The sequence below is a fragment of the Austrofundulus limnaeus genome, unplaced genomic scaffold (assembly GCF_001266775.1).
Source record: "Austrofundulus limnaeus strain Quisiro unplaced genomic scaffold, Austrofundulus_limnaeus-1.0 Scaffold27, whole genome shotgun sequence".
NCBI lineage: Eukaryota > Metazoa > Chordata > Actinopteri > Cyprinodontiformes > Rivulidae > Austrofundulus > Austrofundulus limnaeus.
In genome coordinates, this window is record NW_013952429.1 from 1,063,731 (window position 1) to 1,078,664 (window position 14,934).

The 14,934-nt window shown below is 38.7% G+C and overlaps 4 protein-coding genes across 5 annotated transcripts in view; 2 read left to right on the forward strand and 2 right to left on the reverse strand.

Annotated features, from left to right (window-relative positions):
• Window positions 1-122: 122 nt before the first annotated feature.
• chic2 (cysteine-rich hydrophobic domain 2) lies at window positions 123-4,132 on the reverse strand. Its single transcript, XM_014004888.1, has 6 exons — window positions 3,839-4,132; window positions 3,331-3,385; window positions 1,782-1,937; window positions 1,610-1,666; window positions 1,456-1,515; window positions 123-1,254 (listed from the first exon to the last, which is right to left on the reverse strand). Exons 1-6 carry the CDS (start codon window positions 3,964-3,966, stop codon window positions 1,204-1,206), a joined length of 507 nt encoding a protein of 168 aa, XP_013860342.1. The 5' UTR covers window positions 3,967-4,132; the 3' UTR covers window positions 123-1,203.
• A 282-nt stretch (window positions 4,133-4,414) lies between these two features.
• Window positions 4,415-5,386, forward strand: rhbdd2 (rhomboid domain containing 2). Its single transcript, XM_014004826.1, has 2 exons — window positions 4,415-4,444; window positions 4,532-5,386. Exons 1-2 carry the CDS (start codon window positions 4,415-4,417, stop codon window positions 5,384-5,386), a joined length of 885 nt encoding a protein of 294 aa, XP_013860280.1.
• An 826-nt stretch (window positions 5,387-6,212) lies between these two features.
• LOC106515210 (OCIA domain-containing protein 1) lies at window positions 6,213-9,239 on the reverse strand. Its single transcript, XM_014004887.1, has 8 exons — window positions 9,056-9,239; window positions 8,186-8,270; window positions 8,046-8,099; window positions 7,907-7,954; window positions 7,443-7,572; window positions 6,980-7,119; window positions 6,501-6,662; window positions 6,213-6,400 (listed from the first exon to the last, which is right to left on the reverse strand). The coding sequence occupies exons 1-8, from the start codon at window positions 9,104-9,106 to the stop codon at window positions 6,363-6,365; spliced, it is 708 nt and encodes a 235-aa protein (XP_013860341.1). The 5' UTR covers window positions 9,107-9,239; the 3' UTR covers window positions 6,213-6,362.
• A 3,619-nt stretch (window positions 9,240-12,858) lies between these two features.
• slc34a2a (solute carrier family 34 member 2a) overlaps window positions 12,859-14,934 on the forward strand; it is an 8,648-nt gene continuing 6,572 nt past the window's right edge. Inside the window, exons 1-4 of one of the 2 annotated variants that reach the window (XM_014004891.1) lie at window positions 12,859-13,361; window positions 13,429-13,585; window positions 14,211-14,274; window positions 14,367-14,477. In XM_014004891.1, the coding sequence (XP_013860345.1) occupies window positions 13,562-13,585; window positions 14,211-14,274; window positions 14,367-14,477 (199 nt within the window). In that variant the 5' untranslated portion in view covers window positions 12,859-13,361; window positions 13,429-13,561. Of the gene's footprint in view, window positions 13,586-14,210; window positions 14,275-14,366; window positions 14,478-14,934 lie in introns of both variants that reach the window. The other variant, XM_014004890.1, reaches the window with a different exon arrangement.

Consider the following 14,934-nt stretch of genomic DNA (forward strand, 5'->3'; position numbering starts at 1 on the left):
GTCATTAGCACCTCTAGTAATATATTTACCGAGAAAAATGGTGACGTGTTCAATACTTATTTTACCCTCTGTAACCTTTACTGCAAACCCAAATGTAAATAAAAAGAAAAGAACAGCAGAACTTTGACTCACATCTTTATGCTCCACTTAAACACAAATAAGTAGATTAGCAGTTAGGTGAAGGAGGCCATGTAAAGGAGTGAAGGACATCGCAATACTGTGCTTTCAGTGTTAACACATGACCACAGAGAGGAAGAAATAAAAGGTTTCCAACAAAAAAAGATGTTATCAATAGTATATGTTCACAAAGTCACAAATAATAGCTATGCAAAAAAATAAAAACTGTTTTAAAGTGTCTTCATGTCTGTTTTTTATGCATTTCTTTTTATTTTTTGCTTGTTTCTTTTGTCACTCACACACGTTTTGCAAAAACGAATTGTTTTCACCAACATGTTAAACAAATCCTGAGCCCAAAAAAGTAAAGAAAAAGAAAGGCTCTTCATCGTCTCTTGACTTCTAAAGCCAACTGAACTCAAAGTTTCTTATAAGCTGTGTATGACTGAGACCCACTCACTGACAGTGCAGTCAGTGTGTGATTGTCACTGGTGGTGCACAGGGCAAGAAGACATCTGATAGCTGTTTACTGAACATGTGAGTCTAGTTTGTCTGCCACAGAACTGATGTTCCACCTTGGCTCCATGACCTCCAACAGCTTTATTTGCAGATGTGAGACATTAAAGTGTTTTATTGTGGCCCGGCTGTGCTGTGTGCTTAAGTTAGTAACCATAAAGGTGACAAAACATCCAGTTTTTATCCGTCATAGGACTCAATTCGAGTGTTCAGTCTCCAGCTGCGGGTTTAAAAATCCACATCGGTGCTCATGGCTGGTTCTCAGCTCAACGCTCCACAGGCTGATGCTCGTTAGCTGCAGCTCACCAGTTCAACGGCAAATCTCCCCTGCACCCCGCAAAAACAAACCAACAAAACAAAACAAAACAAAAAAAAAAGAACGTAAGAGTGTTGGATTTGTAAACAAAGGCGTAGAGAAGGTACATTTGAGGGCAACGGTTAAAAGACGGAGGGCAAACGTAAACAAATGCAGGAGCTTTTCAGGGGGAGAATTTTCTCAGGAGCATTGCAGTCTTTGCAGTTTTGAGACGGAGCTGGGCAGCAGGTGGGTGTTCTGGCTCGTCGGTGGTCCGGCTAGTCTGGTTTGAAGATGGGGATTTTAGGTAGGAACTCTATTAGGATTACCTGCAGAGGGTCAAACAAACAGGCATTTAGAGATGAAGTCACTAAAGGTACATAACCTAACATTGCTTTAAAAAGGCAGTAATTACTTTCCCACATTGTTTCTACTCACACTGCTACCAATGTTCATGTTTTATTTCATCATTTTGTGCAACTGAACAATGACGAGCAGTGTCAGGTAATGACACCCACAAACATACTCACATATTCCATCATGTTGTTGGTTTCACACTTCCTTTTACTAAGTTTCCAATGCAAACACAACTGTAAACGGAAAGACAGCGATCAGAGATTTCGTAACATTTTGCAAAGACCTGATATCAAACACTGCACGCCCATTTTCACAATCACAACACACCTTGTGGTAAAGTCTGTTGTTTTCCCACTCCAAAAGTTTCTCCATCGATCTTCTCGTCTGGAAGGCACACGTGAGATCAGATCAGATCCGATGTCATACAAACTGTGCGACATTAACGTGTAACTCAACGCAACTTCGGTCTTGAGATCCGCAGAAGTCCAGTAAGACTCACCCTCTTGCTGAGACAGATGACGGGCCACAGGCTGAAGCCCAGAGTGCAGCAGCAGCAGAGGCAGCCACACAGGAGCCACCTCACGTTCACAGGGAGGGTCTTCCTCAGACAGCTGTTCACACGGTTTATACTGGCTTTGAATTCCTCCGGCGCCACCTAATGGAAGCCCACAAATATAAAACAGTGAGTACACTTTCACTGAAAGCATTCTTATTTGTTACATTTTAAAAACATGAACTACTACAGAAAATGAAATCTGTTTTAAACTAAGATCAGCTTTGTTTAAAGAGACATGACAGAGCTGTAGCCACTTCAAAATTTATAAAGCTCACTTACTCATAATCTCTATATATTGGAAAAACTGCCAGCCATCAGAGTATGAGTATAACTCTCAGCTACAACCACACCAGACTTTAGCTTAGTGTTTGTAAATGATCGATTAGTAGCCATCTTAAACTGAACTGTCACCAAAAGTTAACCAAATTTGATGTACACCAGTGATTACTTTCTCTGTTTCATAACAATTTGAGCTGTTGTTTATGAGAAATTTTACAAAGACGACTGAGAAATGAACACGCACAAACAAGGTAATTCATAACTCTCCATGTGCATCTCACAGCTTAACCACCCCACATCTCATAACAAATAGAGACACTAATCTCTTTTGATTAAAAACGTATTGCAGCTTAAACATGAGTTTATAAAAGAAAGGAATCTGTGGAATCCTTTGAAAAACCTTCGGACTGAACGTTTAATCTTTTTCAAGAAGAGAAAAAATGTTAAACACTTGAAGCAAGAGGTCATGTCACGATGGTTAAATCGCATTAAATCCCAACAGTACTGAATATTGAACCATGAGGGAAGAAAAAGCACCAAAATAAGATTATTTGCTAAAGCTGCCTTCAATTTAAAATATTAAATAATAGCAAATAAAGGACAGTTTTATGACAAAATGAAGACAAAGTGCAGGAGGTACAGTTAATACTTTACGTTGGTGTGTTTTATGTGTCGTCTGCTGAGGATAAAGACAAACCAATATGAGAAACAAGGACACAATATTTAACTTAATTAAACTAGGACTGCTTTAAATGACCGCAAACACATGGTGATACCTAAAAAATATCTAAACAAACATGTACTCCAGCCTATTATCATCCATTTTCTTTACTTGCTTCTTTCCTTTCCTGGTTGCTGGTGTCTGTCTCCAGCAGTCACTGTAGGAGAGGCAGGTTATACTCTGGACATGTTCCAAGACCATCACAAGGACATTAGAGACAAACAACCACTCACACTCTCTCACACCCAGGATGACGCCTGACTGTGACACATAACTGAAGCGTGCTGTACTCATGCAGTGTTCAAAATACTAACACACTAAAATGTCCTTGTTTCCTACTTAATCTGCTACATTGTGACCACTGTTTGGAGGAAAGGAGTGAGCAAACATTTCAAACAGTCTTGAAATTTAAAATAAAGTTGATCTTGCATTCGATCAAATGCAATAATGTAACCTTGCCATAAACACTTTAATGATTACAAACACACTCACCTTTCCTGTAAGTGCCGAAGGAAATTCTGACTCAAATTTGTTACTGAGTCCAAACCTGTACGGGGAACAGAAGCAAACCAAAAAAATGTATTACCAAGCAGCCTTTAGATGTTTATTTTTATTATTATTATTTTTGCTTCAATCGTCTTCAGCTACATAACATTTTTCCCCCTTAATTTGGATTTACCCCCATGTTCTGAATGACGGCTAACCAACACCAGCACGTCACTAGTATAAACAACACAATAAGCTCATTTGTTGGCTAAAATAACTCAATAAATTGTGGGTTCTCAAAATGTGTTTGTCATGTTTGGGGATAAAAAGAACCTAATTTCAGCAGCCGCCTTCGTTGCTCACTAATTTAGCCTACTTTGAAGTTAGCAGCTGAGCTAGCGAACTCGGCTAATTCTTGTTCACCAGCGCCGGGTGGTTGTCCACAGGGAGCCGCTGCATGCTGAGACTCCTTCATCGGCCACACAGACCCCCGTGAGCCCCGCCGGTTGCTTACACAGTGACGTGGCCGGAGCCTCGCACCACCACCGGGTCCGGTGCGTACTTGAGGAGCTGTTCTTCCGCGGCCCTGTCCTCGTCTTCTTCTTCCTCCTCTTCGTAGATCTCGTCAAAGTCCTCCATCATCTCACGACGACTCGGGGCGGGTCTCTGCCCGGTACAGACCCCGGGAGAGGCGCTTCGATGAAAAAACTTGGCAGGGGAAAGCGTCCGAAGCGGGGAGGATTGGCCCAAAAAGACCAAGAAGTAGTTCAGATCGCTGACCAAGCTACGGAACAAAACATCAACATCCGCCGCAGTTACTGTTCGACACCGGAAGAAGACGGAAGACGTACTTTCCGACGTACGGACGTAATTTTACGTCGTACGGAACTAACCAGGGTCTGTTAGGAGCGGCAGAAAACAGGGTAGCATCTCTTTTCAAATACGACAAAACCGGCTGTGAACTGTTAATTGATTAATCAAAAGCAACTTTTATCAAACGTGTTGTATTGGGCTGAAAATTATATACTTCCTGTTCCGGAAGTGAACAGGCGGTCTGTTTAGGATCGTAAACCCTCGTGTGTTTTTGAGGATGGCGCTGACAGAAAACTTTAAGATGTTTGTAAAAGTTTTGAAGGATGTATTTCCGGTTCCCACAAGCGGGATTGTCACAGTGGCTTTATCCTCTTGTGTTTTGTTTTGCACGAAGACATATTTGAACTTGACTCAGGGCATCCTCAGCATTGGGTCAGGTGTCTTTCAGAGTGGACAGGTCCACAGCCTGCTCCTGTATCCCTTCTACCACCAAACTGTTGCTCAGCTCCTCCTGAACATCACAGCCCTGCTGTTGTTGTGTGGCAGCAAGGAGAAAAGTGTGGGCACTGTTCGCTTCCTGTACACATTCCTCCTGCTTTCCTCCACAACCGGCCTCTTTTACAGCTTGCTGGACTTCCTGCAGGATGAAGACATGCAGACCCACGCTGAAGGTCTGCTCCCAGTGACTTTGGCCTGCGTGGCTCTGACCACCATGCACACAAAAATGACCAAAGGTTTCCTGTGTGGAGTCAGTTTTCCTTCCGTGGCCCTCCCATGGGTCCTCCTCATGATCTGCACTGCTCTGATTCCTCGTAATGTCCTTCTCTGTAACGTCATCGCCATCCTGATCGGCTGGGTGTATGGAAAAGGATGGTTCTCTCTTATCGACATGTCTGAGGCCAGGGCTGCAGTTCTGGAAAAGATGGTGCCGTTCAGGTTGTTGAAGAGTTTCAGCGGAGGGATGTTCATTCCTGCGTCCGCAGAGGAGAGGAGGAAGACCCTGCTGCCACAAATCAACCCCACTCCTGGGTCTTACCCGGTCCAAGCCTATGCTCCTTTATCCAGTTTCAACTCAAACACCACAAGGACAGCCTATGAGGGCTGGCCACATTTAACCAGTTCTTTTCCTAGTTCTGCACCAGCTCCCAATCTTCATGGACATGCTCATATTGTTGGACACAATCATGGACACTCCTCAGGCCCGAGTTTCCCACACAGCTGCAACCACAGTCATGGACAAAAACAGTAGTTGTGCTCATTATTGTTGGTGTGTGCATTTGTTCCATTTGTCTTTATCATTTGCAAAATAAAGAATCATGAACCACTGGATGAATTAAATTCAATTCAAAAATACTTCATTGATCCCAGACGGAAATTAGGTTAATGATATGATAATATGACCCCTTTATGATAATATGATAATAATTAATGATAATCTGAATGAATGTTTACAAGTTTTTAACATTTGAAGTCAACTTAAATAGAGATGTTTGCTACAACTCATTTATCTTTAAATACAAATGATTAGAACTTAACTCAAAATACAGATAAAATTGTAAAGTTGAAGTGGTAGTACCTGTGAGTTCTCATCCACACAAACAGCGTTACTCATTTTGTGGGATGTGGCTTTGGCAGCCATATTAAATTTAAATTGCATGTACACATTTCTCCAAGGCAGGGGTGTCAAACTCAGTTTGTCAAGGGCTGATACCCTGCAAGTTTTCCTTGTTTTTCTGCTCCAACATGCTTGTTTTCTTCAAATTCTGTATTCATGCAAATAGGAAACATGCTGGATAGTGACCCCCAAAGACTGAGAGTTTGACATGTGCGCTAAGAAATGCTWTATCTTTCATTTGTTTGAAGGCTTGAATTTATTACTGTTTTTACATGTATTGTTATGACTTCTGTTTAGTTTTACAGCATTTCCATTTAAGGACTTTGTAAATAAATTGTTTTTTTTCCTGCTTTTATAGTTTGTAAGTAAAAATGTAATTGGTGTCTTTTGTTGCTTTAAATTTTACAAATAAATGTTTTTATTATCATTTTTACTTGGAAGATAATGCTGTGAAACAATCAGTCATCCAGTCAGTTTTATTCACACTTTCAATGTCATACTGATCCCAAACTTATACAAGAACATAAACAGTGGTGATCGAGACCCCCGTGTCCTGCAGCATCGCTGGCACCACAGCACAGATCCTGGCCTTCATTCGTAAAGAAAGAGCTCATTCTTCCCAAKTATCTCCATAGATATTCTTTTTCGCTGAAATGCAAAATGGAGAAAACATTAATTCTTTAGTAAAATAACAACCTCCTTCCCCCCTCAGCCACCATGTTTTAATCTCTCTGCAGCAGCAGTGTACCCGCTTTCTTTGGTATTTCTGGCTCCTTCTCTGAGGACGCTTTAATCATTGTGTCAGCTTTCTGATTGAGCATCACCTCGTAGTTCTCCCTGTTTTTGAGTCTAAGGTTTTCATAGAGGATGGACTTCTTCTTAGGCTCCTCCTCCTCCTCATATGACTGAACTGAAAATAACAGGAACACAAAAAAAGATATATATGATCTGAAGTTTATTTTGAAAAAACTATAAAGTGGAAACTATGGTCACGGGTGAGCTCAGTTTTACTGCMAGAACATGTGCATCCTGCTCCATGTTGATCTACTAATGAATTATTATACAAATGTCTGACTAGCAGGAAAACTTAAATAACTAGTGGACAAAATCAGAACATTTCTTGCTTGAATTCCTAATCAATACTGCAACATTTTCTGCTGAATTTTTGCTTCGCTAATAAAGTTATGACCTTTATTTTGTGTGTGTGTGTGTGTGTGTATCAGGTACCTGGAGAGCTAAAGTCATCTGGCTTGCCCATTTGCCCATCATCACTGGTGAAGCTGGACATGCTGCYYTGTGTGTCTGCTGGTTGGAACATGGAGGTGTCATATGAAGGGASGTTTTGGTCACTCAGCTCCGATGGAGCGCTGAAACCGAGAGGCAATGCCGAAACAAGAAACAACAAAAAGCTTCAGAGTCTGATGCTGACAGAAAACACTGCTGACGAAACAGGCCGGTATTTAATTTAATACTTCAGTCATTTAAAAGTGTTCAGGGCAGCAGTATGAACTGTATCTGAACCTGTTGTAGACAGATCTTAGAACATTTCAGTTTAGAAACATAAATTCAATTTCTATTAAAACTAAAATGAGCCAATTATTAATTAAGCACAGCTTTCATGTAGAACACAGATTTAAAATGAGCAAAATATCCCTTTGACGAGCACGAAAGGTGGGCGTGTCCCTCTCACCTATTTTGAGACATCCCTTTCCTCTGTCTAATGAGTTCTCCCACAGGTGAGTTTGGTAGGTTTTTGAACTTTTCCATGCACTTTGGTAGGTAGGAAAGTTTCCCTATGATGTAGCCACCTGCGGCTGCAACTGTGACATAAAACATAACCACATGTTATTTTGAATCCAAATGGTAAACAAGTGTTTATTTATGCATTTTTTAAAGCTCATTAGTATAACAGCTGCTCCTTTAGAWAACATTTTATTTAAAATAAGGGTAACATGAGCTAAAAAAATGCATTGTCTTAAATAAACCACAGAACAATCAGTTTAAACTTCTGCCTTCAAAACAAACAAAAAAAAATCCTAATGTAGATTTTATAAAGATCCTTTTGAAGTTGTGTGAAAACTACTTCCTGTATGCTGCTTTACAGCTTGTGATGTTTAACTGTACATTTTGTGTTGTGTTGAACTATGAACTTACAGGCCACTTTAGGTACAGATCCAAACCTCGGTGATGCAGACCAAATCCCTACAAAATTCAATAAAAAAAGATTTGTAACCAATTTAAAGCTCAATAAATGAACAAACCACGAACAGGACGTGTAAAATCAGCACAATACCTCTTGTAATTAAGTACTCCGTGACAGCCATGCTGATGAAGGAGAGGGGAAGAGCTGTGAATGGGGGGGAAAAAGTTTAAAAAAAATTCAACCGATAGGAAATTAAAAACTGTTAGTCTGACATCCATGCAAGGACTTACATCTGTAATAAAAGCTCTCCGCTACGCACTCCTCCATCACCTTCATCTCTTCATCTGTGCGGGTGTGGCCTGGACGCAGCACATCCTGCAGACCATCGCACATCTTCAGTCGGGGTCATTTGATTCTGAATCGCCTAATCATCTAAAATGGTCTGTCTTTGTAATAATTACAATAAAGTCATGATAAAAGCATTTGAATATAGTTTGTGTAAAATCCTAATACAATTAAGATATAACTTTTTAAGTTTTATCTTTGTTACAGTTTTCAGTAAACTGGGATAAAGATTAGCTGAACATCCAGAAAAACACTTGCCTTTATGTTCTTTTAAATTTGACACCAGTGAAACGTTTTGCAAACACAACATAGTCCTTTCGGCCCCGTGGAGCTTTCATATATTAGTATTAATTTTTGTCAATAAGATGATAGATTTTGTTAATGTTTGTAGGTGGCTTAGTTAGTAGTTGATTGTGGCATGCTGTATTACACTACACAAACAGTGCATTTATTGTTTTACACCTTCTAGTGTTTAATCAGTTATATGCATTAGTTTTTAGTTCAGAGATTCATCATAATTTAACAAGCCGCCATGAATAAATAATATGATGCAAATTTAAAATATATTTTGGGAGTAAATAATGATTTCAGATAATCAAAAACAAACACAGCAAAGATAGGTGACTTTTTCGTTTAATCTTCATCAGATACTTAATTCTCACAGTTTTCCCCACAAACTGGTGAGATTAAAACTTTAAAGTAAAGCCTTCCTGATAAGTCTCGTCTGCTCTTCATCCACCAAAGTCAGACAGTAGTGCCAGCTAGCATTAGCATGTTAGCACCTCTAAGGCTTGTTTGTTTGTTTGTTTGTTTACCTTAGGAGATATGTTCTGCCGCTCCTCCGTAAAACTCTCAGGGGTGGACATATTGACGCAAGACTTGCACTTGACTAAAGTTTTAAAATCGTGCACATTAATAACATTGTCATTCAGCTGGCTAGTTCATTGTTTGGGACAAAGTCATGGCTCCTGCGCACGCAGCTGATGTAACCCGGAAGTGAAATAAAATCCTAATTACCTAACGCTATCACTTAAAGTGTTCTTGCCATCATTGGTTTATAAAAGGATAGACACATGAAGATTTACTGGATGCAGAAAAAAGAAAAAAATACCCACTTCGATTTTATATGTTTATTCCAAATTGGCGTCTTTTATTTTGAAACTGAAAATCGCATTTGAAGGTGTCAATCGCCTCTTATCGCCCCCTAGAGGTCATAGACCATTATTACAGCCATCTTACAAAATACTAACAAATCATGTCTGCACAGAAGTGGCTTTATTTGATGTCCAGCTGTTGAAAATGGGTTGGAATGTCTTGCTGAAATATTCAAGGCTTCACAAAACAGACAAACAAACAGAAACTTTGTGTGGATGGGAGCATATNCATTTGAATATAGTTTGTGTAAAATCCTAATACAATTAAGATATAACTTTTTAAGTTTTATCTTTGTTACAGTTTTCAGTAAACTGGGATAAAGATTAGCTGAACATCCAGAAAAACACTTGCCTTTATGTTCTTTTAAATTTGACACACCAGTGAAACGTTTTGCAAACACAACATAGTCCTTTCTGCACCGTGGAGCTTTCATATATTAGTATTAATTTTTGTCAATAAGATGATAGATTTTGTTAATGTTTGTAGGTGGCTTAGTTAGTAGTTGATTGTGGCATGCTGTATTACACTACACAAACAGTGCATTTACTGTTTTACACCTTCTGGTGTTTAATCAGTTATATGCATTAGTTTTTAGTTCAGAGATTCATCATAATTTAACAAGCCGCCATGAATAAATAATATGATGCAAATTTAAAATATATTTTGGGAGTAAATAATGATTTCAGATAATCAAAAACAAACACAGCAAAGATAGGTGACTTTTGTTTGTTAATCTTCATCAGATACTTAATTCTCACAGTTTTCCCCACAAACTGGTGAGATTAAAACTTTAAAGTAAAGCCTTCCTGATAAGTCTCGTCTGCTCTTCATCCACCAAAGTCAGACAGTAGTGCCAGCTAGCATTAGCATGTTAGCACCTCTAAGGCTTGTTTGTTTGTTTGTTTGTTTACCTTAGGAGATATGTTCTGCCGCTCCTCCGTAAAACTCTCAGGGGTGGACATATTGACGCAAGACTTGCACTTGACTAAAGTTTTAAAATCGTGCACATTAATAACATTGTCATTCAGCTGGCTAGTTCATTGTTTGGGACAAAGTCATGGCTCCTGCGCACGCAGCTGATGTAACCCGGAAGTGAAATAAAATCCTAATTACCTAACGCTATCACTTAAAGTGTTCTTGCCATCATTGGTTTATAAAAGGATAGACACATGAAGATTTACTGGATGCAGAAAAAAGAAAAAAATACCCACTTCGATTTTATATGTTTATTCCAAATTGGCGTCTTTTATTTTGAAACTGAAAATCGCATTTGAAGGTGTCAATCGCCTCTTATCGCCCCCTAGAGGTCATAGACCATTATTACAGCCATCTTACAAAATACTAACAAATCATGTCTGCACAGAAGTGGCTTTATTTGATGTCCAGCTGTTGAAAATGGGTTGGAATGTCTTGCTGAAATATTCAAGGCTTCACAAAACAGACAAACAAACAGAAACTTTGTGTGGATGGGAGCATATGCCAAAGGTGCTGTCCCAGATGGGTAAGGTGCCCATGGAAGAGGCATCCCTATACCGCCAGAAAGGCGTGCTTTTCTTTTGAACTGTCCATGAAAATAAATAAATAAATAAAAATAAAAAAATGAAATAAAAAAAGGAAGTTCCCTATCTTCATAACTATGGAGGATGTGGCATATTTGGCTTCCAAATCAAGTTTATGACCATAGAATAGATGTCCACTTTACCTCAATCCATTTTAAATTCAACAATACTTTATTAATTCCAAAGGGAAAGTAAAATGAGTTCAGCCAAGACTGTCACATTTCTGGATTGTGTTAAAATATGCTTTCTTAACCGTAAATATCACATGCAACCAATTTTAAGTGAAATTTAAATGCATTTTCACCGTTTTAAATTTGCTGCTGCACTCAAAATGTAGTCGTCTTTGACAGGAATTAAACCAACAAACACCAMACACTTTTGTTTGTCCAGAATAATGAGCTGCAGTAGCGTTGCATAAAGCCTAGGTGATGCTGCTGCACTTATGATCCAAAAGCACTGCAGTTTTCTCATCCTTTCCATATATTTGCATTTAAATAAAAACAGTGTTTGCATRCTATCTACTGAAAAACCTAAATATAGCTGTGAGTTTAATTCTTTTTCTGAATTTATCATCCTCTTAAATGTACGGCCTGACAGCAGAGAGCAMGACTAAAAAGTTTGGTCATCTGTGTGGGTGTCTGCAAATGTATCTTCTGCAGGGATGAGGCGAAACCAGAGCCAGTCTGGTGGGACCACCACTGCGCTGGTGTGTRTCTGGGACAAGACGACACCAGTCACTGGGTCACTAAAGGGGATTTGTTTTGGCTTCAGWTTTGCATAACAGWAGAAGGCATGATGTTACAATCTTAGGTTAGGGCTGGTGCCAAACATTAAAATCATGTATAAAAGAAGGTTTACGTGCCAATAAAATAATGATCAGAGGAATCACCCATGACCATTACATCACAACCCCCATGGAGAGTTAGCCCATTTGACTCTAAACTGCCATCAACAGATTTGTAAATTGGAACTTGATGTYCCWAAGTATTGACCATTGAGTTACTATATTAGGAAAATCAATAAATTGTTGGTCCAGAAATAGAAAATGGCCACACACACAAAACTCAGGTTGCGCCTGAATGAATTAGGCTACATCTTGCACCCATGGGCGCAAAGGATGCGAGGTACACGTGGGACATGTCCCCTGCACTTCCTGGATCTGTGCCCTCTGTCTGGGGAGGTCAGACAGTGGGCGGAGTTGGACAACAATCAAGCAGCTGTTCTGAATAAAATGGAGGAACTACTGTATATGTAACTTTAAAAAAGTTCAAATATGAACCAACCAAAATTAGAAATTGTATTTGTTTAGTGTTTTTTTTTTTACTTTTTATAATAATAAACATATTTATTCATTTTGATTTTATTTATTATATACATATGTATGAGTGAAATAATATTTTTAACAAAAAAGGTAAATAAACTAACTACATACATATTAAACCACATACTTCCATATATTAAATGTAAAACAACACAAAAAACATAGCGTACATAGTTCACATGATTTCAAAACAAAAATAACTACACAATGAACAAATATAAAATATAAATAAACATACAAATATAAAAATAGAAATAGAGGCCACAGATAAAACATGCAGAATAAAGACAGGATACAGAACAACTAATCAGTCACAAATTTTCACTTACAATATTGAAAAAATGTCATCTTTCCAGTTGTCTTCAATGTTCTGGTCCCACTGTAAATAACTGTGTCTATGGAGAAAAGAGTCAAATCAAGTACTTCAAGAATCTTACCAAGTAAAATTTTCTTATTCCAGTGGCAGAATTTTTTTACTTAATTTGAGTCAAATTTTCCGATTAACAAGACAAATAATCTTACACATTCTGAAAACAAGATTATTATTCTTACACCATCAGTTCTTTTTAAGTAAATCAGTCTCAAAACAAGATCAAAAAGACTTTTTGGCTGGATTTAAGATTTTAAAACTTGATAAGATGGACAGTTTTTGCTGTGAACAGCATACTGTTGTTTCTGGTTATAGGTTCAATTGAATGCAAGATGAAACTTTGTCCCTCTTATTTCTGAGATGGTTAACTATGCCCTTACTTGCACCCCTCCCTCCCTTCCTCCCTCCCCCCAACCAGGAGCTCTGGATGAACCATGCCAGGGGGAGCTGGCCTCTCTGCCCATCCTTTCCCAGAGTTAATCGAAAGCTTTACCAGCTGTAGTTACAGTCACATTGGGGCGGAAGAACAGACAGAACAGATTGTGTGTTCATGGATTTTCTTATGGATTGACATCTTTTAAAATCAGATGAACTACCCATCTTGTGATGGGCTTTCAGTGACGTCAGTTTGCTCCTCCGTTAGTTTAGTCAAGCAGCAGCAGGTGGCAGAGGTGCAGGAAGAGCCCACCAGCTCAGCACTTATCACCAGGAGCAATGTGAGTTTAGATTGCAACACAACAGGCAGGTATAATCTGAGTTTGAAAGGTGTGTCTTATCTGCAAGACGGAGGTGTTCCTGGTGATGTGAAAGCTGCACATCCAACGCTCCTCTGGTACCTCCCCACCTGTCCACCTTATATGAAGTGGAGGGAGCAGCTGTCAGCCCGAAGCTCAGTTGAGCTTAGCACCAAGGAAGGATGAACTCACTACACCTGCCGCAGGTAAGCACACAGACAACATGGAATATAATAAAATATAAATGTAAATATAAGATTGTAAGTTTTGACTGTGTTTTACAAAACTTAAAGTATAGCTTTTGCAAATTGAACCCAAAAGTTTAGGAACAGACCTCATGTCTTTATAATAAAATCTCATTCAACACATAGACATCCTTACACTGAGATTATCGATTATCTAAAAGAATGGCTGCGGCCCAGAACTCGATATGTATCACATAAACCGAATGCTTAAAGGGCAAACAGTAATAATGCATGAAGGCAGATTATTTTATTGAAGGTTTAAGAATTAGATGCGATTCTAATTCTCAGAGTAGCAAGTCTGTAGCATTGATTTAACTTTGATTTTGTGGCAGTGATGTGTGAATGGAATTTTACAGCAGCCACATGTGACAACTAGATCAATAACCTGGCATGTGATGCACACTGTGGGTGTGTGTTTTGGAATGTCATGATATTGTTAAAATAATGTCTATTAGTGCAAAGTTTGTGTAGCTCTTCAGTTGTCCTGACTTGTTTGGTTGAACTGAGAATGTTTTGAGAAATGCTGATGAATCTGTAGATTTTGCCCAAACACATTTTTATATATGTATTTCCCCCCTATTTTTAGTCAGCTGACTCTCAGGATACGAGTAAAGAAGACCAGAATGAACAATTTGCAGAGAAGCTCAAAGGTCTTTTCTTTTTGCACCATTTGTAAAGCAAATTATTTGATGAATAACTAAGGAACTTAAGAAATAACCGTTAATCGAATTGTTTTCTGTAGATGTTGAGACAAGTCCTGCGTACTCCACCATGGCCTTGGTTCAGGAGGATTCAGAGGAACAGGATCCTTGGGATCTGCCAGAGCTGAAGGACACTGGGGTCCCGTGGTCAGGTGAGACCTTGTAGTTAACCTTGATTTGTTCATGTCTTGTTTAGCACTAAAAAATATGAAAACTATGTAAGATCCATCTTGACATCTACGCATCTAAATGTCTGAAACTTAACAAGCAGTAAAGCAGCTTGAGAATCATTTGATAGTTATTTTTGTTTCTGTCCCAATTTTTAAAAAAAAATCAAGGCATCAAATTGTGTGCTTGGACTGGGAATTTTTTGCTACGACTTTGGTGCAAAAATTCGCAAAAAGCTGCAAAAAATTGTTGCCCTCGCTTGAGATTTTATAGACGGAAGTGGGCAGTGACAAAGTATTTTTACTTCAGTATTGCACTTAAGTACAGTTTTTGAGAATTTGTACTTTACTTGAGTAGCATTTTTAAAAAAATCTTTTTACTTTTACTCTTCTATATTTTTTCGATAAAACCACATCTATGAATACTATATATATATATATA

Bases quoted from the DNA above. Each gene is read 5' to 3' on its own strand.
- rhbdd2 (XM_014004826.1), top strand. From the start codon at position 4,415: ATGGCGCTGACAGAAAACTTTAAGATGTTT. The intron at 4,445-4,531 runs GTAAAAGTTTTG...TTTTGCACGAAG, and splicing joins CAGAAAACTTTAAGATGTTT to ACATATTTGAACTTGACTCA.
- chic2 (XM_014004888.1), bottom strand. From the start codon at position 3,966: ATGATGGAGGACTTTGACGAGATCTACGAAGAGGAGGAAGAAGAAGAC. The intron at 3,386-3,838 runs GTAAGCAACCGG...TTCCCCGTACAG, and splicing joins GGCTCCGGCCACGTCACTGT to GTTTGGACTCAGTAACAAAT. The intron at 1,667-1,781 runs GTGAGTCTTACT...TGTGCCTTCCAG, and splicing joins TCATCTGTCTCAGCAAGAGG to ACGAGAAGATCGATGGAGAA.